The sequence below is a fragment of the Aulonocara stuartgranti genome, assembly GCF_965226115.1.
Source record: "Aulonocara stuartgranti genome assembly, chromosome: 16".
NCBI classification, from domain to species: domain Eukaryota; kingdom Metazoa; phylum Chordata; class Actinopteri; order Cichliformes; family Cichlidae; genus Aulonocara; species Aulonocara stuartgranti.
In genome coordinates this window covers 16,395,887-16,422,604 of record NC_138952.1, presented here as the reverse complement: position 1 = coordinate 16,422,604, position 26,718 = coordinate 16,395,887, and the positions used below count along the sequence as shown (strand labels likewise).

Below are 26,718 nucleotides of genomic sequence, written 5' to 3'. Positions count from 1 at the left end.
CAGGATGTGGTTGCACTTTATTCATGTTTTGACCTATCACTCTCCAAAGAGCCCCTGTGGACAGAGGTCAACTAACCTCCAGCTGGCTCCACGAAAACCTCAGGGGAAACCACAGAGTGTGAGAAAGAGAGTAAAACAGAGCGGTGCTTGTGAGTGCCTACTGCTTTGTGTGCTGTATGTGTATATGCACAACACAGAGTGGACATTTTGACATTTCTATAACATGTAATGCATCACAAATCTTAGCATGACTACCAATAATAGTCGCTTAGGACAACATGAATGGAGTCAATTCCACAGAGAAGAGACTGACATCAGCCAAACCTAACAGCCATAAAATTTAGACCATTTTTATCAGCGTAATATGGTTTAGTGGAGTCAAAAATCCCATATACTACCATGAATCCAGACTCCAATAGTTAAGTCTGCATACAAAGCCTTTTACAAGTGAGTAACTACCAGTACTAGCTAGTCAATCTAGCCCTTTGCTGAGCTTAACCCACTTTGTTCCAATTAAGACTTTAGTGTGAAAATCTTGCTGGGAGCCAATTGTAGCAACATCCAGTCAAAGGCCATCTACAGTCTAAAAAGTCAATAAAGTGTCACAAATCTGAGAATAACTGCCAAAAATAGTTGCTTAAGACAGCATAAAAAAAATCAAACTTACAATCTTTCTTAAATTTAGGGGGTTATTTAGGGGTTTTTTTCAGCAATCAAATATTTATATTGTGCTAATAATATAAATATTCATTGTCCAGCCTCCTATGATAACCTTTTTATAATACACCAGATCACTGAAGGTTCTATTATGACATCATGTTGCACAGCAACCACACACCATTGGGCTAGAGTGACCCATTTCCTTATCTTCCTATAAGACACTTAAGCTCTGTAATGTTTTAATTTCACAACAGTAACATCTACTTTAGTAAATACCAATACACTCATTTTGTTATGCATCTCCAAATTGTATTTGCATTTCCATATAATAAATTACACTAACTGTCACATTACCTTGTGAAATCAAGGTTTCTGTATTTGTAGACCATATCAAGATTTTAATATTAGAAAAATATTTGTATATTTGTACTTTAAGGCAAAGGCATTTAAAGCTACTAGAATGAGTCTAGCTGGAATATAATTCCAGCATGTTATTTACACGTATAGGTAATTGTGAAATCCTCTTTGACCTTGTGATTTTTATATTTGATTGAACAAAATCTTTCATACCAATTTTTCATTATATATACTTGAATGGGGTGGAAAGTGTGTGGCTGAAAGGGGAAGCAGTGCATTTATATCTAAACAACATCTAACACCCCTAGTTTTTATTTACTTTGGTTTTTTTATTTTTGCTTTTGTAAGTGTGATTAAGTACATCAGTTTATTAGCAGCACGACAGACTAAACAATACTGCAGCATGCACTTCTATAAATAACCAGTAGCTTTGTGGTTGGTACTACAACACAGGGAGCAATATTGCATTTTGGATAGCGTTAACATTTCTTTCACCACTTTTGTTTCCAGAGTTATTAACGTTCCAAACAAGAAGAAAAAAGCAAATACAATTAAAAATGAACTTGACAGATTTTTTCTTTCATTTTTTTTAGAAACCACAATAATAATATTGCCGAATGTACTCAGCGAAATCATATAGTAATACTGAGATAGCCATAACATATCTTAACCTAACCAGCCCAGTATTAGTATCATGACATTTTGACTTGTCTATGCTATTTTTTTTAACATGCAGCTGAAAGCCGTCCCAGTTTTCAAACAATATTAATAAGCATTTAATCAAGTGTCAGGTCAGATAAGTGGGCCATATTTAATTTCACTTCTTTGACTCGTAAGCCTGAAGAGCTTATGATAAAACAGGGTTAAGTAACAGTAACAAGTAATCTCTAAACGTGGACTAGTTAGGTTGCATTGTGCAACCTAATTTTAATGCTTGGTGGTTTGGGGCTTCAACAAAAGCACAAACAATAGTTTTTTTCTTTTCTTTTGTCACATTTGTAACATGCATCCATATTCCATTATAATAAATATACAATCATAAGACTAGCTCGAAATATAAATTCAAGCTTCAGGTTAGGAGCTTTTTCCTCATCTACTTTTTGAATTAATTCTCTATTCTGAATATAGTGTAAATGCAACAGCACAGAAATATGCTCAGTATGTGGTCCCTATAAAGTCAATCCCCGTCATCATGTCCCTTAGAGAAAGACTTGAGACCTCTAGCGTCTCACTCGCTCCTGCTTTGAAGTAAATCACACTATTCCACCTACGGCAGCTACTTTTAAGTTCTCTATGTCTTTATTCTTATCTGGAGTCATTGTTTGCTGATCTGTGGCATGAGAGACTAAACCAGGCGAGCCCAGTTCTCGCCCTACAAGCTCCTAATCCCATTATCCACTTTCACTGTGGACAGGAATTCGGGATCAGGCTCAGGCACAGACTCTGCACACTCCCGGGAGTAAACAGAGTTGGCACAACATCAAGACTCTCAGTCAAGGGCAGGTTCAGCAAACTCCTTTATAATGAAGATTAAGCAATGCCAAAGTCAGTATTTCTCCAGTAAACAGGAGACTTTCTGCTCTGTCGCTTGCTGCCATGTGAGTGTCAGGGTGAAGATTTAACTTTCAACATGTGCCTTTTCATATGGCTGCGTTCATTTTTTACACACATAAGGAGGTTGTAAGGTAGTTGCTATTTTAATTAATGAAGGAAATAACTAATTAGCTCATTAAAAGTGAACAGGCTGTAATGCTGCCATGTCACCTATTTCTGGGTGCAAATCTATATTTAATTATTCCATCATTGGGTTAATTGGTTGGAGAAGTGATGTGTACTAAGTACATCCACTGGACTAATTGGGATTTATTAATCTAAGGTTACTCAGCACAATAACTCCTTCTGAATTAGTCATACTGCCCTTACTTCTCTTTAATCACATACTGTAATTTCCATTACTCTGTTTCATCTTCATTTCTGTGCTGGAGTGTAAGAAGATGAGACCCTGCCCCCTACTGGACAGAAAAAATATCAGCACCCAATCCATGCCTATCAGTGAAATAGAGATCTTCAACATCCAAATGAACTAATACAGTTTGCATCTTTACTATTTCATAACAGGGAAATTTAAAACAAAACAAAACATAAGATTTGGGATACTTACTTGGATTTGGTTTTGCAGCCTATTTGTTGCTGCTCTTGGATGAGAGCTGCTAACTGCTGACGGAGAGCTATGTCCTTGCCATGGGCCTGCTTGATGAAGGGGTGCTCCAGAAGGTGGGTCACAGATGGACGTGCCTCAAAATCCTTTATCAGACACCTTAAAGCAACAAAATATCACACAGTTACCTCTAAAACCCTCAGACAGACAAACTGTCCTTCATCAGTCTATAAATCAGAGTGAATTAAACAGTTAAGTGCAGTCACCTGAACATTGCGGGGAGCTGATTTGTCTGGATCAACTGTGAGTGATACTCATACCAGTGCGGTGCCGCTTGCAAGTGTTTTTAAGCGTGGGTCACTAATCGATCCTTCTCCGAGGACCACATGGTCACTATCACCATGGCCCCGAGTCCAAACAAGCCCTGCTGTGGCACAGCGGCAGGTCCTATCTGTGATCTGCAGTGTTTGCCAGCAAGTGATGTCACTTTGTGATACAGGCCTGCCTGCAGCAACCCTTCAGCCACTGATGTCAGTTTGCTGATACGAAGGCTCTTCTAATATTGACTCTTCTGCGCCACACACACACACTGAAACACCCGCAGAACACATTTGGCTTCACCCTCTGACAGTTTTGATATATTGCTAGACTGGAAATCACTACCCGAGTGCCACGATACATCTACCAGACATCCAGATTCGTGCTGTTCGTTTACAGCCAAAGACTTAAAAGATTCTGAACACCAACAATTGCACTCAGAGGAAAGATAGGAGTAAAATCACTGATCTAGCTTCTAACACCTAATCGACACTGAAATTCTGTTTCTTTTATCAGTTTAGGCTCAGAAAGTTAATTCCATGAATTCATTAGCGTCAGAACATTAAGTGGAGGTTGCTGCTATTAGCAAGGCTGTGCTGCTGGGAGACTGAAAGGCAGGCCACTTTGTCATAGGAGTCAGTTCTTTGGCTGCACAAGTGCAGACACCGGTGATGGATTTATTATCCCCCCCACCCTCCGCCTCAGTTTCCTCCTTCCATACACACACATATACACAACAAGCCTGACAGGACTGTCAGAGGGTTCACAAAAAGCCTGCAAAGCTTGATAACATTGTCCAGCCTCCTCACATTGAACTCTGGTGGGCTTTGTTTGAGGAGATTAACTTTGATATGATATCACACAATCCATTAACCCAGATTACAGAGCTGCAATCCAAAGAGTAGCCAATAAAAACCAGGACAATGACATTGTAAAAAAGTAATATCTGTGCTGATTTAAGGAGAAATATGCCTCCTGACCAATCAAAAACTGAAGTGACATAAAAAAAAAATCCAACAGGCCTTTGAGGCAGATGACGTCTGCTTGTTTTTACTCTTTTTTCCACCAATGCAATCAGAAACCATCCCTACACAAATAACCCTCCAAACAAATTGAATTTATTTTCTCATTACAGTTAAGGCCTGCACGCCTCTCTGCAGTAGATATTAGGGTTGTATTTTCTAGGCCTCCACTACAAGCCACCTCTGACATTATTAGCTTTGCACAGTGTAGGAAATGATAAGTTATCTGGCCCTCAGATAGCACTGATAACTCAGGTGAATTAGTTTGTTCCTCTGTGGCAGATTTATACAAAAGAAAGTCAATGAATAGAAAGAGAGGTTGATAGAATCGGGCAATAAAATATCAATTTCAGTTCCCTCTATGTTTACATGCACATTCCCCCCTGATGTACAGATCTGTCTCCATATGTTTTACAGTTTCACACACTCATTGCACTACTAAAATAGTAATGCAAAAAAGAAAAGAAAAGAAAAAAGATTTGTCTTATTATTTGTCTTATGTGTGGAGGCACTGACATGGTATTTTTTATTTGTTTATTTGGATTCCCATTAGGGTAAGGGCAGCTGATCATTTAGGGGACTCCATTAAAAACACACATCAACACGCTTCAGAACGACATTAATAAAGCACTAAAAATAATAAAAGCAAACAAAAACAAAACGAAAACAGATTTACGAGAGTCACGTCTAAATTAAATGTTTTAGTGACCTCTTCAATTAATTCTGTTTTTTTGTTATCTGTCTGTAGAAAACAGCTCTCATCATAAAATTATCTGAAGGTCCAGCTGACCAGCACTCACTGGGTGTATCACATAATTATGACAAAAACAAGCCCAGCTCTTCTTTCAGTATACTCTGTGCATGAACAGACGACTGGTGATATGTCTGTGAAAGCGTCTGGACTTCTTTAAGTTGCTTGAAGACGTTTCACCTCTCATCCGAGAAGCTTCTTCAGTTCTAAGGTCAAATGGTGGAGAGTCCCAGATATAAACCTAGTGGGAGTAACCCCCCACAGAGGGACAAAAGGACCCCCTGATGATCCTCTAATCGCCTGAGCCAAGGTGGGAAACTGGGCGTGGGTCCCAATCAGCCAGAGTTTCGGGTGTGTTCATTGTGAAACCTGGCCCCACCTTATCATGCAAATTCCTGAGGTCAGATGGCCCAGGATGTGAGTGGGCCTTAAGGCGTCTGGGAAGGGATCTCAATATGTGAAAACTAATAACTAATGAATTAATAATTATTCAATTAATTATCCACAGTTTTTATTGCTTTGTACATTTGACCTTTTCTTATTTGAAGTTTCCTCTTTTATTTGAGGCAATGTAATGAAAGTATTATATTTAAAATTAGTATTATTATTTTTCCAGGAACATTTAATGTTTAACATTCTTCATGAACATATTTTGAAAGGTAGTATTACTTTATCCAGTAAATGTAAATCTATACAATTTTACAGACTTTTGGTGTATGTCAAGTTCTTCTTGTAAATCTATGGCTTTAATCTCAGACCTTTTTTTGAGATAGGACAGTGGAGAGAAGACTGAAAAGCTGGGAGAGACAACAGACAACACAGTATAAGGCCACGCAGTGGATTCTAACCATGTCCTCTGCAGCAGCCTCACAGCAAACAGTCTGCCTACTGAACCCACTGAGCTTTACCAGCACCCAAGCTGAGAAATTCTCAGAATGATTATCCTCTGAGCTCAGTATTTGTTATAGTATCAATGGCACTAATACGACATAATGTAGATCACCCATAGTTCTGAGATACAGTATTTTTAGGTTGCCTTGGCACTCACAGCATCTTTAAGGTCACCTCAAAGATCTTCAGTGGCATTTAAAAGGTTAATTCATAAGCTACAGCTTGTATTTCAAAGCTGAAGCCCACTGTGGATCATAATCCTGCTGTGAGAGCAGATATTGTCTCAGTTTCACTTTTATGACATAGCAGATAACAGTAAAAATGTTCTGTTCTTGAAATGCTGCTCCTTTTTTCTCCTTAATACCGTTTGTGCTGTGGATAGAAGTCTGAGCTTCTGTCCACAGCACCTTTTTTTTCCCAAATCAATTCCTGTAATGCTTCTATTTGTTTCTTGTCACCATAAATCAGCAAAATCTGTAATTTCCCGCAGGAGGCCCAAATATTAAATGTTTCTTTCTTCACAGCCGTTTCTGTGAAAACGTCCACTTTTCTACAAAATCTTGACTGTAAGATGACAAAGGCTGACAGGCTGAAGTCAGAGGAGACTTACTGGCTGATGAAATGGCTGAAACTCCTGCTCCACTCTTCAGGATGTCGTAATGTGGGTGAGGGATTTCTGAAACACAAATCAAAACAACATTTAAAAAAAAAACAAAAGCTAAGGAGATATTAAAGGAAATTCGCATTAAATGATTATTGCTGTAAATGACCAAGATTGTCAGCATGTCTCCTGAATCATTTGACAAATGACGGCTGACAGTTAGAGTGCGACCATCAGACTCCTCTGAGAGTCTGATGGTCCGAGGACAAGCTGATCGGGGTCCAGGTCTGTGGCAGCCAGAGAAAAAGTGACAAATGATAACTGCTACTCCACTGTCTGGCAGGAAGCATCTGCCATTGGGAGCCAAAATTATGGGAGCTAGTTATACCTCTGTCAGCAGCATTTACGGAGGCCATCCATAATGAGCCTAACACTTTTCAAGTGCGCACGATGACAGGAAGCAGGTCTGTATGAGGAGCCAAGGCTGGAAAGAGCCTGAGTACAGTCATCTTCACCAGGAGCCGTCAGCCTGACAGCCGGAGGCCGAGCTTTCTGTCACTGTCAGGCAAACAGTGACACACCTGGTCAATGCATTTACTGACTGTGTTAATTAGATCGCACATGCTGCTCTAGAAAGCTGCCAGACAAGCAGAGCAAAGAGGGAAAAACACAGTTTGAATTAAAAATGAAAACAGTTTAGTTTATGAAAAACACGGCATATGTTTAATATCTTTTTTTAAAGATACAAGGGCAAGGGGGGTGTTAGGGCACAAAATCTGTCATTTTCTACAGCACTAAGTTAGTCGAGTCTTTGATAAGAATTCAGACAGGCAATCCTTTCCAAAGTGCAGATCAAAGCCAGTAACTGACTGCCTCAATGCAACCTCTAATATGAGCCCGAAGACACGTTCTCGCCTTGACGTCGTACCATACTGCTTATACGTTACGTAGTCAATATAGCAGCGCACTGCTGATAACACTGTCAAGAGCACTCATTGTGCTTAGTGAACTCAGGCCGCATTTTTTCCTTCAGTTTTTGCGAGTACTGCCAGCTAATGTTGTAAACAAGAATGGCTTATTCAAATTTTGGACCAGGCAGAGCTCGTACTGTCAGGCTCGAGTCACTGTGGATCGAGGTGTCAACAACCCCTGACAGCTGTAGCAAGACAAAAATAAAGTCAGTAAAATGTCTGAATATGATACTAGATATGTGTAATTTTTAAGTCCTGTATTTACCATAGGACATAAAATATTACAATTTATATTCAAGGAGAAACTTAAGAAGTACTTTAAGCTTCTCCATAGTCTATTCTCCAGCCTGGACACACAATGCAGACATTGCAAACAGCACGTGTGATTACAGTCAACATCGTCATTATAAAACCTGACCGTTCTTCAGCATCTGAAACAAGCAGTGACATCCTTTAAATTTCACAAATCAACTAAAGCCACACTTAAGGTTTCAGTACCTTACACACTGCTGTTGTATTCTCCAGCTTGCATTAAGCAGAGACACAGTGGCCTTTATATAAGCTTAACAGAGAAGGAGTACCAGGGCCCCAAATAAAGACTTAGTCAGCGAATGGAGCACATACTTAACATTTTGGCTCATCCATCACTGCCGCCACAGCACCAGTACTTCTTTGAGCATACATGCATGAACACTGAGAAACTACAGCTACATTTATCATGTCCTTGGTAGCTACATCACCAGTGCCTCCAGTCCAGGACAGCACACAGAGACGGTAAGATAACTGCATCAAAGGTGGAGATATGAGAAGCCTTTAATCGTGATTGGAAAGTCATCCAACCAGACAGTGATTTCCTGTCAGGGATCGTCAGTGTCAGATAATGGGAAATTTGGAACATTAAGTGTACAATTACTTCACTACACTGACTTTATTTTCCTACATAAAATGCCAATATAGAAAAATCAAGGCGATGTGGCAGGTTTTTTACAGTAACAATGAGCGATTTGATAAAACATCAGTGGGGTACACGGTTTCAAAATTCAGCATTATTTCTGCCATTCATCTGTGACAGAAAATGTGGCAGGTTTCCAACCCTGATCATCCACAAAAATATTTCATTTTTGCTGGTGGATGAGGGATTTTGAGCCAAGAAAGCAACTAAGGATGGATGCGTTTTCTCTCAGTCTTAGCTCCATAACCTGTTAAATGTTCATCAGCAGTTATTGCAATAAAAAAATAGCATTTAAAACAAAGCCTAAAAACAGCCTTAGGCACAGATCATTGTCATAACAAGCTACGAGGCAGCCAAAGTCTGGACCTTTTAAATAATACAGTAGAAATTTGTACAAATCACTTGGACAGTCTGACAACCAGACGGCTTTTATTTTGAAAAGACTTTAGGAAAAATTGGAGAATTGTTGGCCTCTGTTTTGGCGTTTAGGAGGTCAGCTCAATGCATAACTCATGAGGAATCCTAATTGGTGAACCAGAGGCACAGCGAGCCATTGAGTAAGCAATTTTCTCCCTTGTGCTATTTTAATTTCAGGGGAAGGAATAATCTGTATTTTGACATTTTGTTTTATTTCATTGTTTTATACAAACAACACTCTGCGTTCATATTTTTATAGACACTGTTGCTCCTGCAAAAGAGGGAAGCTGTACAAAATAAAATCCTTTATAGCTTTCAAAATTTCTGGGTTTGATTGTGTTGCAGCTTTAGGACCTAGTCTCTACAGAAGAATGGCCTTTTCTACTGGGGCACAGTTTGAGGAATAAGGAACCTCACTAATTTCTAACCACTGGTTGCAGCACAGGGCACATACATGCTAACATTTCTATATCCACCAGCAACCTTCAGGACTGAAAAATGAAGCCAAGCTAAAGTGCCAAAGCTGCAGTTCCTTCAATGGCCACTCGAGGCAGGCTGCAAACACGAGTCAATCCCCATACACTCCTGTGCTAGAAGACCAGAATTCAGCAATTTCCCATAATACTGCAAAAAACAATAAGTTATTCTTTAATGGAGAATTTCTCAAAGATTGTTTGGTGGACTCTGCCGTCCTTATATTCTCTGAGAAAAAAGAAGCAGTGAACCGTGACAAGATGGATCGAGGACATTGCGGGAAATCTGTCAAGAGTAGCTGTGAGACAGGCTGAATGCATGACTCAAATGCATGACTCTTGAGACAAGGCTAAAGCTTAAAGAGTGGCTTTAATGGAGAAATCGCTACAAAAAATTACAATATGAAACTCGGATAACTCTGGAACCAGGAAGTAATCTATATAGCAGGGATGGGATCCATAACACTCGTGAACATGGCCATAAACAAAGTGTGCAATTCTGACTTTTCTCCCTGGCTCTGGACGAGAGCTGTTATGTCCATGGCATATGCCAACTACTAATCTGTGTACATGAGGTTACAGAGGAGATGGCAGCATGCAATCAGTGAAAGGGACCACAACAGAGAGTGATTTGTTCACACAGGTAAATGTATGCTTGGATAGGCTGAGGCTAAAATGGGAAAAAATGGGAATATTGATTAATTAGCTGTTGGGGTTTTACTCTACCTAGTCCACATTTTTATAGATATACTGGTAACCTGTCCAGAGTGTACCCCACCTCTTGCCCTATGACAGCTACAATAACCTCCATCTCCCTTGAACATTTACAAAAAAAATAAAACTAATATTGAGTTCAACTTATTGCTGCCGCCAACCACAACAGTTCCAGTTCCTCATGTGGACCTCTCGTCTCTATCTGTGGTGGCTTTCAAAGTTTGTTTTTTTAAATTAATATTTGGCAAATAACCAGGTTTATGCTGCACTTTTGGTGAGTAAAATAGCGATAGTAATACTAGTATTAATATCCTGCTTTATTAGCAGGTGTCTGTTTCTGTGCGCTCCACCCACGCAGCTTATGAATGCAGCTTCTTGATCGAGCTTGCTAGCATCAGCTGCTGAATTAGCACTCCATCCTCTGGTCTAAATACGGCAGTGTTTGCCATATTTAGACGACCAGCATGGTGGCAGAAAAAAGCGCTGACACCAAGGCTTCAAAATATGGTGTCCTGAAAGCAATAGGGGACACCACTTCTGTTGACATCTGTTCTGCTGCACACACTATAATACAAAACAGCACACAAGTCTGGATATCTTTCCTTCAGCTGAATGATTGTGTTAGCCTTTGTTGCCTCTGACAAGCCATCACTTACTTTTATTCTGCTTGTCCTGGTCTTACTCAGACACATACATGTACTATCTAATACGTAGCTAATATCGACAGGGGTAACGCTGAATAAACACAACCTTGGACATCTTTGCCAGCCGCCTCTAAGCTTTACAAAGTATTTTACACACACTTTGGTTTGACTTTACATGGAAACTGTGAGGCTGTGTGGCAACGAGAGCACTGGCTCAAGCAATTAACCTTTCCGCATATTAAATATCAGACACCATCTTCGTCTTGAGTATCTATAATTAGTTTTGCAGTTGATTTTACAGCTTTGTCCTCTGACATGCTCCATTACCTTCATTCATGGTCACCATGATCATCATACATCTGTCATACGCACTCAAAACAGCAGGTAATAGTTAAAAAAGCATCATGGACACCTTGGGTTCAATTTAGAAATTAAGCAACAAGCATATGCATGCTTCAACAGGGTGTCACAACTCATCAAGTGTGTGATTTTTCTGTCGCACAAACAGACCATTTACCAAGGTGCCCCTAATTCATCGAGCTCATCAGTGTCCTCTCTGACAGCTGTCAGTGCTTCTCTTATCATCCATGGTAGCCTGCTGGGATGAGAATCATTTCCACCAAAAGCACGGCCAAAGCGGTGACATAATGGCTATCTGCTGCTGGGCTCAGGAGTGGCCCCACACATGGGCAATTAAATCCACAGCTTGACTCGAGAGACTGTCCAGCAAACAGCATAGGAAAGCAAGGAATGTGATCCACAACTGTGCATATTTGTCTTCCTTTTTACTATCTGGATGTGTTTCAGCTCAGAAAGAATGACTAAGTGGATAATACAGAAAAGATTAACTACCCGACAGTGAAACCTTTAGCCTGGAAACACATTACTACGTGCAACTGTAAAATACCAGAGAGATGAAAATGCTCATTACATGTTTTAGCGCTTACACAGGTTTCATAAAACATGCACCACTCAAGGACAATACTCCAGGTAGAGGCTCCTCTAGTAATAGTTTGTGATGTATTAAATTGAGAAGGAAAAAAAATTTGTGGATTGATCGAAACCTGTGACGATGAATCTCTTGGATTTCCTCATGAATCACTCTCACTGCCACCGAAGACCCAAAGGTGAAACTCATTTCCTTATTCACAAAGTCATAAAAGGTTTTTCTCATGATTTTGCCTGCGCCGCTGCAGCAATGGGGGAAAACATATTTAAGATAAATGACATGTTAACAGAATCATTTCATGGTTCGACACATTCATGGTGATTTATAACAACTTCTAAACCTTTAAGGTCCCGTTTTACACTAAAAAGCTAAAATACACATTTTGATTGGAAAAAAGATGACGAAATGTCACTGAAGTATTTGTTTCCAATTCTATCATCATCAGAGTTATTCATAAAGGGCGAAAGGTCAAAGAAACCTCAAGGAATGATTGAAAACTGTCTGGTGAAATGGAAATGTCTAATATTATGGCTGGTGATTAATAGGGAAGTATGACTGCAACTTGTTTCTTTATATTTTGCCTCCAAGAAGCCAGACTTTCTTTTAATTTTTGTGTTCTTGACTAACAGTCCCGGCTTTGTGAAGGTCTTTAAAACGTTTCTTTGGACACTGGGTGCTTTTATATTCATTTTCAGTCCAGTTCAGTTGTGGTACCTCATCATTTTTTAGAGGACTTTTGGGATTTTTTTTGCTAAGCTACTTAACACTGACCTCTGAATCATACATGCATCTGAAAGGCGCTTAACTCAAGGGATGAACCAGTGTCGCATCTACACATAACATTTTAAAGTGCATCTTTAGGCCCTTTACCAGCAGCCTGTCACAAAAACACATATTTTGTTTCCATGTCTTTAGCTGAATTGACAAAATATGCCAAAGATGGCACAGTTTGACAGGCCCAAAATAAAGTTTTTGCACTATCGAGGTGATTCCCAAAGAGACATTATCCTAAAATGTATAACAGCATGTTGTGCAGTGTGTCCTTACAAATATTAGGAAACTGAGGGATAAAAGACGAAATGGCAGGCCTAAAAAACATCTACAGCAGATGAACAGCATCTGAAAGTCGTGTCTTTAAAAAATAGGGAAGAATTTGACATTTCTGTCTCAAATTCTCATCTATATGTATATATATGTATGTATAGGTGAGAGGTACAACAGTGAGTGTCTACAGCCGTCTGTAAAACATCACGGAGACTGGTTTATGATTTGCAACGGATTTATTTTTCAGCCTGACAATGATCCCAAACACACTGCCAGTGCAGTAGAAGCAAACATTAATAGAAAAGCACACAGTGGGACACTATCAGTCATGGATTGGCCTCCTCAGAGCCCAAACCTCAACATTATTGAAGCAAAAGGCAGCTGACATCCAAAGAAGAGCTTTGAATATCATTCAAGAAGCCTGGAAAACTATTCCTGAAGACTGCTCTAAGAAAATGCAATCATACCAAGTGTTGACAATCAAACTTGGAATTGTACAAACTCTGTTTTTGCCTTACTTATTTTTTGCACATTTCAATAAATAATTGCATTTATTTCCGTGCAAAACATAAAGACATGAATGATGAATCCTCCAAACTCGATCCCGAAGCGAGAAAAAGAGTTACAAATGTGTTACAGAGTCAAAGCCTGACAAAATCTTCACCCATGCGCTCTGCCATCAGCTGTAATTTCTCGTATAATTATTTTACATTCTGGTTAAAATTTGGTGCTGATGAAATGCTGCGTTAGCTCCCATAATTCCTGCTACACAAGGCCTGCTCCCGAGTCTTGGCAGGGAGGAGATAATATTGTGACTGGGAGGAGGTGACAGCCTCATCTCAATGTGAATGGAGCTAATCACCAATGCAAATTGCAATCAGAAGGGGCATATCTCTACCTAACTGAGAGATAATTGCGCGATTGTACTGATAACAAAAGGTCAACTGCGTGTAGCCACTAAGCTCTCAGATGATCATCAGACACACACGGTTTCCAGCAGTGAATATTTTTACAGATTCAATCACTGCATTAATTTTAAGGCCAAACACTTCTACGTTTCTGATGATGGAGATTTTAAACACTGATTATTCAGCAGATGCGTCCTTTCAGATAGCAAAGACGAAAATGCAGCGGCAACTGGGAGAGTGAAGCAGAGCCTACCGATTCAGCTTTTTATTTTCTAAATTCAGCACAAAATCAGTTGTCAGAGAAGCCGCAGTGATTTTTACCTTTTATCCATTTGATCATAAATTTCAGTTCAGAATTTTCCTCCTGACAGTAAGGAAAGGGGTTTTTTTTATGTCCCTGTGGCAGCTGCCTCCAGCTGTGTGGCAGGAGCGCCCTCTACTGGACTCACCGTGGGATCTTGAAAAGGGCTTTTACTGGATGCATCTCAGCCAGAGGGGGATCTCCGTCTGCCAGCTCGATGGCTGTGATGCCGAGAGACCACACATCGCAGCGGGCATCATAGGAGTAGTCGTACTGCTGTTCACAGGCTATGACCTGGAAACAATTCACAGGGTCCATTTTAGACAGTCACCGAGTGGAAAGTCCGTTTTTCTAGAAAGAGGGGTGAGATTAATTTTGTTTGATTTTTAGGGTATTAAATTCAGATTAATGATTCAAAGAAAATTACTTTAAAAATAAAAAAAAAAAAGCATTGTGAACCTGAAAAAATCCTCTTAATGCCAAAAACAGTCAGCCAAGCTCATTCACAGCCCATTTAAAAACAAGCACTGAAAGGCAGGTCAGTGCAGTAGCTCCGGGTACGAGCTTCTCTTTGCCACAGTCAATAATTATAACTGGCACTACATTTTACAGCTGAGTTTATTCTAATTGCCCCCGAGGTCCCTCCCTACCAGCTCAATCACCGCACCTCATTTCTGCCAAAAGAGTAAGCCGAGGGGCCACAGACTCCCAGCTATTAACCTTGAGGCGACCTCAAGAGCTGCACCCGTGGAGAGGAATACACAATGACACATGGGAGGGAGAGTCACACGGAAATAACTGAGGCGCTCTGTTTAACAGCTACATCACACTGTACATGTATATAAAAAGAATCCATTAGCCACTAAAACACGTGTGCATGTTTTACTGCTGCATTACCAGACATGAACATGCGTGTGCAGCCCTTAGACTCTGACCTCAGGAGCCATCCAAAACGGTGTCCCGACTGACGTGTTCCTCCGCAGTCGTGCGCTCGTCAGTTGAGCTGAAACACCTACCAAAAAAAAAATGGAAATGGAAAAAGAATCGCAAAATTCGATCTTACTTCATTAGCGTGAATATTTCTTGGGATAAATTACAGCAGACAGTAAATGTTTGAACTAATCAATAAATCCTGGCATATAATTTAGTGTGGCAACCTGCCAAGCAGCAATAATAATGGGCTATAATCATTTCAAATTATGTAGGACAGATTTTTATCAGCGTGAGTCCACTTCATCTCCATGACACAGGGGACATAAACATGCCTGGGGGTGACTCAAAGTCATTTGCCATAGCAGCTTTCTTTTAATATGCAAAGGATCAAATAATGCAATTTAAATGAGCAATAATAGCTTCGGGCTAAGGCTACGGTCCATGAATTAAAAGACGTTATGGTGAGCATGGGACTAAAGTGTGGGTTAAATGATTTATCCTGCGCTTGTGTTTGCCTTCACAAACAATGTTGCTGACACTTCCAAAAGATCACTCACAAAAAAAGAGTCATTTATCTATAACAGCGCACTTCAGAGAAAAGATTGGAGCGGCTAAATTGCCTCTTTCAAAGATCATTACCAAAGTCAACCAGTTTGACTCCTCCCTCAGTTGTCAGGAGGATGTTGTTGCCTTTGACGTCACGATGGATAATCCGGTTGTTGTGCAAATGCTGGAGACCCTTTTAAATTAGAGGACAGATAATGCAAGGTGCTGCTGAGCATGAATCACGACACACAATTAGTCATTTGCGTAAAAAAATAAATAAATCTGCATATGATGCATTAAAAGTTGAGCTGTACAAACTACATAAAAGAACTCCCACAGCTGTTCGTAAGGAGAGACATTCATAACTGCTTGTCACACTTCCCCAGCTGAAAATAAATCCTCAGCCAGCTCTCTGCATGTTGGTGTCCCACCTCCTCCCCCTGCATTTGCAGCTTTGCAGAGGGCCATCTTACCAAGAGGGCACTGCATAAGATGTATGCGATAACAGGCTCCTGCAGACGCTGGCCACGCATCAGCAGGCCTTTGATGAGTTCTGTGACAGAGCCGCCGTTGCACAGCTGGGAGGGAGACAGAGAAACTCCAGTGACTCGTCCATCACTCACCACTCCAGATTATGATTCATGGAAAGAGCTAGCCCACACACACAAGTTAGAGAAAGCAGAGCAGCACAATAGCATTGACATTCGTGTAGGTGGTGTTTCCTGGCTAACTGAGACCCAGATCAATGCTTTCTTATATACAGAAGAGCGACAAATTAAAGGGTAAACCAACATAAAGTGTCTCAGTATGGTGTTATTGTGTTTGGTCAGTACTTGGTCAGAGAGCAGCTTCAATATGCAAAGATTCTTCATGTCTGTGAATCAGCTAACCTAACACATCACTCCAAAACGTCTCAGAGCATTCAAACAGGTTAAGAACTGGTGACTTCTAATCAAACCAGTCACTGTGATCCTGATCCTGAAAAGCTGTAAAGCTGATAACTCAGAACACTTTATATTGATTTGCACTGACCTTCTGACTAAAGGCAAAAGCTATCCCAGCAAAATGTCTCTGCTGGCATAACTAATTCCCAGGTTTCTCAGACTGTGAGCCACAGTAGATTAATGTTTTTCCTTTAATTTGTCACCGGTCTATGTGAAAAAGGATTTAAGAGTTTTAAACTTCATTTTTTAAATAGGGGTTTTATTTACTTGAGCCATTTGATTATGAAATTTATTTACTTGAGCCATTTGATTATGAAATTGTGACGAAATACAGGAAAAAGACACTCCAGGTAACAGATTGTTTGGTATCACAATCATTGCACTAACTGTGCATACACGCATGGTTAATTTGAAGCTTGGAATAACCCTGGCATTTCCCACCAACCTCACACTGTGTATCCCTCAGGCCTAATAACGTGTTTTTCTCTCAATTTCTTTGTTTCTGAAACTTGTAATGCTATTATTGACTAGCACGCTTCTTCCTTTCTGCCGTTTTGTTGACTGTCAGAGACATGGGTGGTCTTTGAGGTAAATGACAGCTTTATCCACCATTATTATGGCCGAACTGAAGAGTACACCTGACACACAAATGGCCCATTTCCCACTGAGCCAAAGCAGACATAAAGCATTAGCAAAAGCTTCCAAGTGGTATAAACCTGGTAATAAAACCAAAATGTGTTGTTTCTTTCTACACTGTTGTTTGCAGGGATTTAAATGATAGTGACAGAATATCATCTTTACCGAGTTTTAAAGGGGCTGAGAGCCAGATTTAGACAGCTTCAGACAGAGCCAGGCTAGCTGTTTCTTTTGTTATGCTAAGCTAACTGGCTATGGTGTAGATTCATATTTAACCTACAAACATAAGGATCTAACTCTTATGGCTCAATCACACTAGAGTAAAAACTAGACAGCAACCTCCTTGCAACTATGAAAAATTTGGTGATTGCACTGAATTTGTTTGCTATAAGCAACAGACTGCAAGGAGACTAGCTGTTGATCACAAAGCGATTGCACAAGTTGCTCGACGGGAGGCAACCTATTTCCTAACAATCGCAGTCTGACTCAGAAAGACTGCAGTCAGCCAGTTTCTAAATAAGTGCCAACACATTACATTTAATCTTAGCCTGTCAGGGCCAATGAGATCACATACTGATAACAGACTGAAAGAGTGACTGTTTTAATGGCTGTCTTGAAACACCAACGTCACTTTGAAGACAGCAACTAACTGTGTGCTGTGGCAGACCTGGTCCCTGTCTTCAGTTTCTTCAGATTGCCAGTTTATAGAACATGGTCGCAATAATTTTCCCAACCACAGTTGCATTAATGAGAACTGACAATAAGCCCTTCATAAAGTATGAAAAGTGTAACACGTGTTATACAAATATACATAATAAAGTGCTCACCTCCAGTATCAGCCAGAGCTGTCCGCCAGTTAATTTGTCGGACTTATGAAACATGCCATAAAACTTCACCACGTTAGGATGGTTGGGCAGGGACCTCAGTATGTTGTATTCTGCCTCAATCTCCTCATCCACATCCTTTAAACAGCATCAGCAAACAAGCAGTGTTTAAGTACAGCAAGGAAAGAGATAAACCAACACTTTGATGTGTTATAAAAGGTGTATTTGTGCTTCAATATTTCAGGCTGCGTTTCATTTTTAGTGAACTAGGCTACTATAATAAGAAACCTAAAATTGGGGTTATAAACTCAGTAAATAAGGAAGGGATGGGCCGCTGTGCTGAACTATTTCTGGAAGCACTTTTCTATCAAAGTAAATCTCAGTGGGAGGGAAGATCAACAGTCAGAGAGGCAGAATTTCTCTTCCTGGATGTCTGAGTGATAGTGTCAGCAGTCTAATCAGGGAGAGGGATGGGAGAGGAGGCAGCTTCATCTTCATGGCCATCAGGGGCGCATCATGGTGGATAGCGCTGCCAGGATGGGGATTGTTCCACTGACACAATCACAGGCTCGCCTCAGACCGAGTCACACTCCCACAATATGCTGCCAATTCAGAGTCTACAGTATCCTTATCACGCAAACAAATGGACGGTTATACAGAGAGGATACAGGCGATGCAGGAGCTACAGTTTCTGGTAAGAGCACGTTAAATTTAGCACGACAGGAAATAAATGAAAAGGGGAGACATTGATATATATCACAGGAGCAAGTGCAAGTACGACTGCATCAAGATGGAGAGGGGGAAAAGTACCGGCAACTTACTCTGTTTGAATGGCTCGAATGCTGAGACAAGTTGGTTACAAAGAAAAACACAGTGGTTTTAGTTTTCTGTCGCAGTATTATGAGGTCCTGCAAGGTAGAAACCTCCTCGCCAACACTATATAATAAAAGGTTACAGTGAGCCATACATGCAATGTCAGATATCATATCATTCATCGGGAAAACCTGGAGGTTTAATGTGCATAAAGCCAGCAGTTAAATTACATCTTTAAGCTAAGTTTTACTTCTACAGGATAGGCTTGTGAGTGATGTACAAAGAGCCAAAAAAGGCCATAGAAGGTAACAAACAATAAAAAAGGTGCAGGTTCAACTAAATAAAGTGTTTAAAAATGGATTTGCAGAGTAATTAAACCTCTTAGGAGTTTTAGGCAGGTTTAGTTATGCTTTTGTTTAGCTATGAGATAACACCTGGCAGAACTGGCTGTATTTACACGTTACATTAGCATGCCCTAATCTAAATCAGTGGTTCCCAACATGTGGGTCAAAGCCCTCAGATTCAATTAACAGCACGGTCCACTGCCATGCAAGTGAATCTAGGAGGCTGACAGTGACATTTCAAAAAGAAAAAGGATTTGTCTCCAATTCTCCCTTTTGTGACAACTCCGTGAGCATACATTCTTCTATAACTCAGATGCTTTACTTGTATTAAGACTTAAAGTCACGTGTGGTTCCTTTGAGCAACATGTGGGTATCTAAACAGGTGGTCGGTTAGACCTCAACTATAATTATTTTTTTACCCCAGTCTCTCGGAGCCCCATCTAACCTGTCATCTTCATCTTCAGTTTCTATCACTGATGGGTGTCCGCTCTGCTGGAATGGTTCATCTGAGTCTGATCACCAAATAGCTTTTATTCAAATTCTGTCTTTGAATAAATAATTTATTTTTCCAAATGATCTCTCTCTTATTGAAATGCAATTATCTGACGAATAACTGCTGTGCAGTTTATATGTTATCTTCATATCCAAGAAGTCTGTGCACCAAGTTTAGTGAAATTCAGGTATTTGAATTTTCCATGGTCTTAACTGCATGTGTAGGTAGTGGTTTACACATTCACCTACACATACACATTCACATACACATTCATGCAAATGATCCCTGGTTCAAGACCAAGAGGAAACACAAATCGCTTGGGGGTAGCACCAGGAAGGGCAAACAGCAAAAGCTCAAATCTACAAAGCATATTCCTCTCATAATCGCATAATTACAAAGGTCATGGCAGTCAGGTGAGGAGTTGTTCAACAGATTTCTTCTGCATTTGCAAACATTCATTTGTTCTTTCTGCCTGCTGTCTTGGTTAAATCAAATAGTGTCATTTCAGGGTGCTATAAACCAAATAAGCTGGGAACCACTGAGCTAATGGGTGCTCATCCAGAGCTAGATCTACTCCCACAACAAAACACCTTAAGATCGCCATTACTTCGCTGCCAAACAGCATCAGCATAAACTCATACACCTCAAACTTTCTGACATCATACATACACATCATTACTATTCTGCAAAAATAGCCTGAACAGATACTGCATCTAAACCCTAACCAGTTCTGTGAGATTGAAAACAGTCAACAAGAAGCCGGGTCCAGCAGTAAACACACTTTAATCAGACTTACATTAATCGGGTCCAGCACTTTCACTGCTGCCTGACTCCCATCTTTTTTGTTGGTCACTCTGTAGACTTTTCCATAAGTTCCTTTGCCAATGGTTTCCACTATATCCCAGTCACCTGATGGATCGCCCAGAGTCTCCAGTCCAAGCATGCTGGACTTGTAGGGGTACAGTCCATATAGTGATCTCCTGGACAATAAAAACAGTCATACCAAGATTTAAAAAAATAAATCTTGAATAATTTGCAAAGTTTACAGAAACAAATGGAAATGTTAATTCCCTTAAAACCTTCACTACTTCGTCTTGCAGAAAGGATGCTTGTTGTGAATAACAGTTGAACCTTACCGTGACAGAGCAGCAAGTAATTAAAACCTATAAACTGTGCAGGTAAAGCACACAGAGTACATTTATTCCCTGAGGCATTTTTGTTCAGCTAAAACCAATGACTGCATCGACCTGGACAAATCAAAGCAAAATAAGTCCACAGATATGGATGGAGAGGACAACACTCTACTTACATGGCAAGTGTTATTTTCTCCTGACTCATCTGGGCTGAGAAGAATTACAACCAAAGACTCTCTGGCGATCATAATATAACAACACCAGTAGCAACAGGAATGGCCTCCATGGGAGGACAGGCAACAAGTGGCATTTCCCACAGCTACTGAATTAGCCCTCTCCACAGGGACCTTGTCACTGCACACTAAGAAGTGCAATCTTCTAAAGATCAATCGGATTGGTCAGAGATTATCTTGAGAAGCGCTGTCCTGAGTGAACACTGAAGCATTGCCACACCTCCAAATAAACTGTTGTATAAAACTATAAAGCGTTTGCACGTCTTCAGCACTAATGACCAACGGGAATGGAAAACACCAATGTAAATCATCCTTGTAGTCAACATGTGATGCTTCTGTGGCAAAATACAACATATATGGCCAATGATGCAAAGGATTAAGTGTCAAAACAGCTGAGAACAAATAACATGATGGATCAGCAAGTGATACAGCCACGTCGGGATGCATGAATCTTATTTTTACAAAACGACACATAATCCAGATAAGCGTGATGGAGAGGGATGTTTGTGTGCAATCCCACGAATGCTCCTTTTGTCATAAATGTGTTATGCATCACGGAGGTTGTATGACCCTGAGAAAGGCTGGGGAAGTTCGCATACTGATGGGAAAAACAGTGAATGATGTTTAACCCTCAGGGGCGCAGCAACTCACACATGAGGACAGATTTATGAAATGTTGTGCATGCACCGTGAGCAATGGCATGCTAACTGATATTAGATGGATATACCACGATTCTGCAGAGACGCACAGACATGCAGCACAGAGTGACACCCTTCAGAGTGTCCTTCAAGGAGCTGCATGTGATCGCAGAAAAAGCCAAAGTGCCTGCTGTAATTATGAGTTTTTTCACATCACACATTTAAATACAAATATACCAGATCACTTATATATTACTATTTATAAACAAATATGTTGTCTTACCCATCAATCAACATCTCTTTGCAAAACCATCAAAGTGGAGAGTTTTCCCCCCATGAGCTGTAATGTTTTTATCTCATCACATAGAAAGTTAGTTTGCCCACATAAGTGGAGCACACACTGTTGGAATTTACATAAGTAGCAGTAAAGACTAATTACAGTCATTCAGTTTTAATAATAGAGATTTAATAATATATTTTTTCTTTAAGGATGTCTACTGCAAGTTCTGTAAGTACTGTAACATCACCTGCCACTTGTTGCCACCACACCTTCTATTTTTTTCTATAACAGACAGCTCATATTTCTCTACAGTAGCTTTTCTCTGAGATATCTGCAACGTTTTCCTCCAACTAGCCTGTATGCAGATTATTGTTAAATGTACAATTAATTTAGTGATTAATGTGTAAATATTAGATTTTTAGAACTTTACAAGAAGCACAAGAACTTTGATCTCACCCAATTTGAGCAACAAACCCTCCCCAAAACCTACCTTTTGAAAAGAATCCATCAAAAACATACCACATGTTAGCTCACTCGCTTAAATCTATTCATAACTCATTTAAAATTAATAAAGTGCAGATGATAAAGCTGTAAGTGAGACATACCTGCTACTGTGAACGTGCTTGCCACTGCCTCACCACAAAACCCTCCAGGCTAGTTCATGCCAATCTATAGGGATTAATAATTCACTAGTAATCTGCAACCTGATGCACAGTGCTGTTAAATATTCAGGTGGCAGATGTAGCCACTCATAATGGTGGCTGATATGAAGCATCCCCTGTTGCAGCCCAGTAACCAGGAAGTCCGTGACAGTTTCTAAGTCACATGGTTTCTGCCTATCTTCACTCAGCTCATAATGTCCTTTACACACCGAGCTGCTGCTGCTTCACTCGTTCAGACAGCTTCTGATGCTCTACAGCCTTATAAACCTTAAAGCAATATGACAAAGATATCCAGAGCCTCCAGAGACAAAAGAACCCTCCCAGGCTATAAGTATATAAGACTACAAATATGTAAGTATTTCAGCTTTTTAGTCTAAGTTTAAGCATTTAAAATGTGCCTGGATCAGTACTTTATACTAATAATAATCAGTTTCACCTGAAAAACCACAATGCTACATATTCCAGGAGCTGGAAAGTGCCCCAACACAAGCCGACACTTGCACCAACTACGTAGAAGTTTCTAACATTTTTATACCGTTCCTCATTTTGAACGTTTTCCCAAATATGGGCATTTGTCACATTTTGATTAATCACTACAGCAGTAGCAAATAAGGGGGGGAAAAACACAATATGACTGTAATTTTTTAACAAACTAATTAAAAACATAGAGAGCATGTTTCTTCAGTTTTTTGTGCAAATTAAAAACATTTTTAGACACAAAAGGTTCTCTCCACGCGTGTACTTGGAGCTGAAACAGCCGCTCCAAACAACCATGCCTTCATTTAATCTCCTACACAATTACTGGTATTATATTTCTTGAATAAAACTTTTCTGACTATAATTTGTAGACAGGTACAATCTATGACGAGGGATCACAAAATAGACTGAGCAAAGTTTTATAGCATCTAAGAGAAGAAAAAAAAAAACAGATGCTGAAAGAGAACAAGATCAATTTATTGATTTTTTTTTTTCTTGCATTCCACTTGACATGTTTGCTAAGTGATTATCGGCATAATAGTGACCATTAAAGCATTTAAATTATACAATGTATTTGTGGAAGCCAACTAAGGTTAAAAATAGCATCAGCTATAAAATGTCTCTTTTCAGCTCAGCATCAGTTTTATGCTCTGTACTGGAACTGTGTTAAACCGCTCGGTGCCTACTTAATAAATAAACAATGTAAATACATAAATGAGAACCAAATCTGATCAATAAAGACTTGTTCGAGCTCTTTTTTACTGCAAGAAGGCAACGAGAATTTCTTTAAATGGGCAGGAGATACAGTGAAATAGCGCTTAAGAACAGGACACCGCTGCTCTTCGATTGCAGTGCTCAGGTTACCCTTTGTTTACCATTCTTGTCAGCACAGCTAAAAAAGGGATGCTGTGTCTGATACACAGTGGTACATGGTATTTTCAGTTACAAAACAGGAATATGTGCATAGTAACACGGTGATTATATTTGGAAAAACTACCCTGCTCTGCCTTTGCTCATCGGGCACATTTTCTGTGCATCTACATAATGCTAAGTGTAGGTCTGAGGCGGTAACAGCTGCACATGACGTGACCGGCTGCAGCACATCTTTGTCACCAGAAACAGTACAGAGTGAAAGGCAGTAATCTAATTTTCTGCTTCCATCAAACTCGCACAATTCCACCCTCTGTGGCAGAGCCTTATGGGAAGTCCGCTGGGTAAACCCCTTTGGTAAGTCTATGGAGAGGGGAAAAAACCAATAATCCCTTTTAAGGGGATATGAAGAGGCTTTACGGTAAACCTCCACTAGCTATGAGTCAGGCCTGAAGCATTTCGCCCTTGTTCTCACCCTGGAAGGCCAAAGCCTCACACAAGCAGACACAAATGCATTTATTTTAAACATTAACATCTTTAATCTTAGCGGTGCACCTGCATGATTAATGATCCCTGATTGACATCTTTGGATACACAAAGCATCAACTGTAATAACAAAAAGGCACCATCACCATCTAAGTAATCAGTCTTAAATGAATTATAATTTATTATTTATAATTAATTATAAATTAACCTCAGCCATATCATCACAAACACCACAGCTGTGCCACTGTGATGGATGTGAGTATGGCTGTGCTACTGTTTGAACGCAAGGGAAGCAATTTTTTGTTCTTACATTTGTTTTGGTCAGTCATCAGGCAGTTTGTGAAATTTTCTTCCCTTCAGGATAATCAATTGATCTATTGTAAGCGGTATTACTGTAAAGTGGAAAACATTTAGGCATGACAAGCAAACCACGTAAAGTTTACAGACTGGAGTCGAGTGAGGCGGATAGCATGTAAAAGCTGCCGATGCTCTGATAAGTCCATAGCTCTGTACCTCATTTGGCATTAACATCAGCACCAAAACTGTGTGCTGGGAGCTTCATGGCCGGGGTTTCCATGGCCAGGCAGCTCCTGTTAATGTAATGTGTAGGTGACCCAGTGCTTTTTTCTTTAGTGTTACTCTAATAATGTGTTACCTGAAGTCAGGTCTTTAAGTGTTTCACACAGTGTCGTGTATGGACACCAACACCTGATGTAATCAGCAAGTGATTTAATTGTACACTTTAAACTTTAACTCAAGGGGTTTAAGAAACAGGTTTAAAACCTTTTTTTATAAGGTCTGTTCATTTTTTACACAGTTTACATGCAGCTTTGAGCCATGTGTGGTCTGTTTCCACATTATTGGCATATAAAGTCTGGAGTTGATTCCAGTTGTTTAAGTTCGGCAGCTGTTGAGAATGAGAATTCATAACATAGAGGCACAAAGAGGCATCAGACCAAGTAAAGAAGGCTAAAGAAGGCTACCATAAGGCAGAAAAATACCAAACTGACCTATCAGAGAGACAGGAAGCTTCCGAAGTGGCCAAATCAACAATGCAGTAAAGAGGGTGATTACAGAATCTTTTACTTGGAAAACCACTTCACAGCATCTAACCAAATCAACAGCAGTTCTGAGGCAAAACAGACCCCTTGAAAACACAGAGGTGGTGTGACAACATGGGCCTGTTTGACTGCCAACGGAACTGGGTCACTGCTGTTTATTGACCAGAAGCAGGACATCTTCTTAAATGCATGGAGTTATACTTCCTGCTGAAGCCCAATGCTTCTTAATGCCAATAAAGAGAATACTCTTAAACATCAGAGTCAGTCACCTGACCATGTCTTTCACCAAGTAAAGACAAAACTGAAGGTGGTATAGGTCTGGCAAAGCCTATAAAAGAAGGAAATTCAGAGTGTGATGAAGCTTCTGTACTAAAGATGGAAGTGTACATTTCACATCTTTATTGTTCTGCTTTAAACCCACTGTGGTAATGAACAGAGACAAAGAGAAAAGAAAAGAAAAAGGAGCATTTTAAGCTAAAGTAAGTGTAAAACACAAAAAGTGTTGTATATATTGGGATTTTTGCATAACTATCATAATGTAGCCTATTTAACTTTTTTTCATGTAACTTCCGGTTTCTTCCCTGAATGATTGCTGGTTTACAGTATTTCACAGAGTAAAGTAAAAACCAAACTGACACAGTGATTAAAGATATTTAGGTTTAAGATTTAGGGCAGTACATTTTTTTTTTTTTTTTTTAGCGCTACAGATGAGGAGTCTCGTACCTACCTCGACATTGTCGCCTCAGTATTTCCATCTCTGTCATCTGCAAAACAGGAACCTGTTTAAGACAGAGCATCACTGCACAGCTGAATCTCCATCTCCGTGTGAGTTTAATAAAGGCCTAAAGCACACTGTCTGAATCAACTCTTTAGACCCATCTTACCGTCCATAGCAACATATGCGAAGTAATTTCCCTGTTTATTCAGCAAAGACTTTAATTATTAACAGTATGGACACCTGAGCATGTTGTCCTGCAGACCGGAAACGGTTAACTGGCTGACCAGTATCACCTGATGTAACCTTGAATAGTCTATTCATGCTGTGGAGAGCAGCGTTTTACTTACCTGCGTGGGGGGAAAAGAAGGAGATGTCGAGTGATGCCCCCCGGAGGACGGCCTGTAACAGCAGCATCTCCCAGCCTGACACTGGTGACACGGTCTCAGCTGTGTCCTTCATAAAAACTCCCAGCCTGTGCAGATTACTTTTTTTTTTT

The 26,718-nt window shown here is 40.0% G+C and overlaps 1 protein-coding gene across 2 annotated transcripts; it reads right to left on the bottom strand.

Moving 5' to 3' along the window:
- Nucleotides 1–15: 15 nt before the first annotated feature.
- LOC309690811 (myosin-IIIb-like) lies at nt 16–26,637 on the bottom strand (the record flags this gene model as incomplete). Of its 2 annotated transcripts, XM_082508178.1 has the most annotated exons (12): nt 26,570–26,637; nt 26,232–26,283; nt 20,461–20,644; nt 18,836–18,856; nt 18,018–18,152; nt 16,084–16,188; nt 15,704–15,803; nt 15,067–15,143; nt 14,280–14,425; nt 6,768–6,833; nt 3,179–3,334; nt 16–98 (listed from the first exon to the last, which is right to left on the bottom strand). In XM_082508178.1, exons 1-12 carry the CDS (start codon nt 26,634–26,636, stop codon nt 68–70), a joined length of 1,140 nt encoding a protein of 379 aa, XP_082364304.1. In that variant the 5' UTR covers nt 26,637. The 2 variants fall into 2 exon arrangements, with proteins under 2 accessions (XP_082364304.1, XP_082364305.1); XM_082508179.1 differs by lacking the exons at nt 16–98; nt 3,179–3,334; nt 6,768–6,833; nt 18,836–18,856 and having other exon boundaries at nt 14,276–14,425.
- Nucleotides 26,638–26,718: the final 81 nt, after the last annotated feature.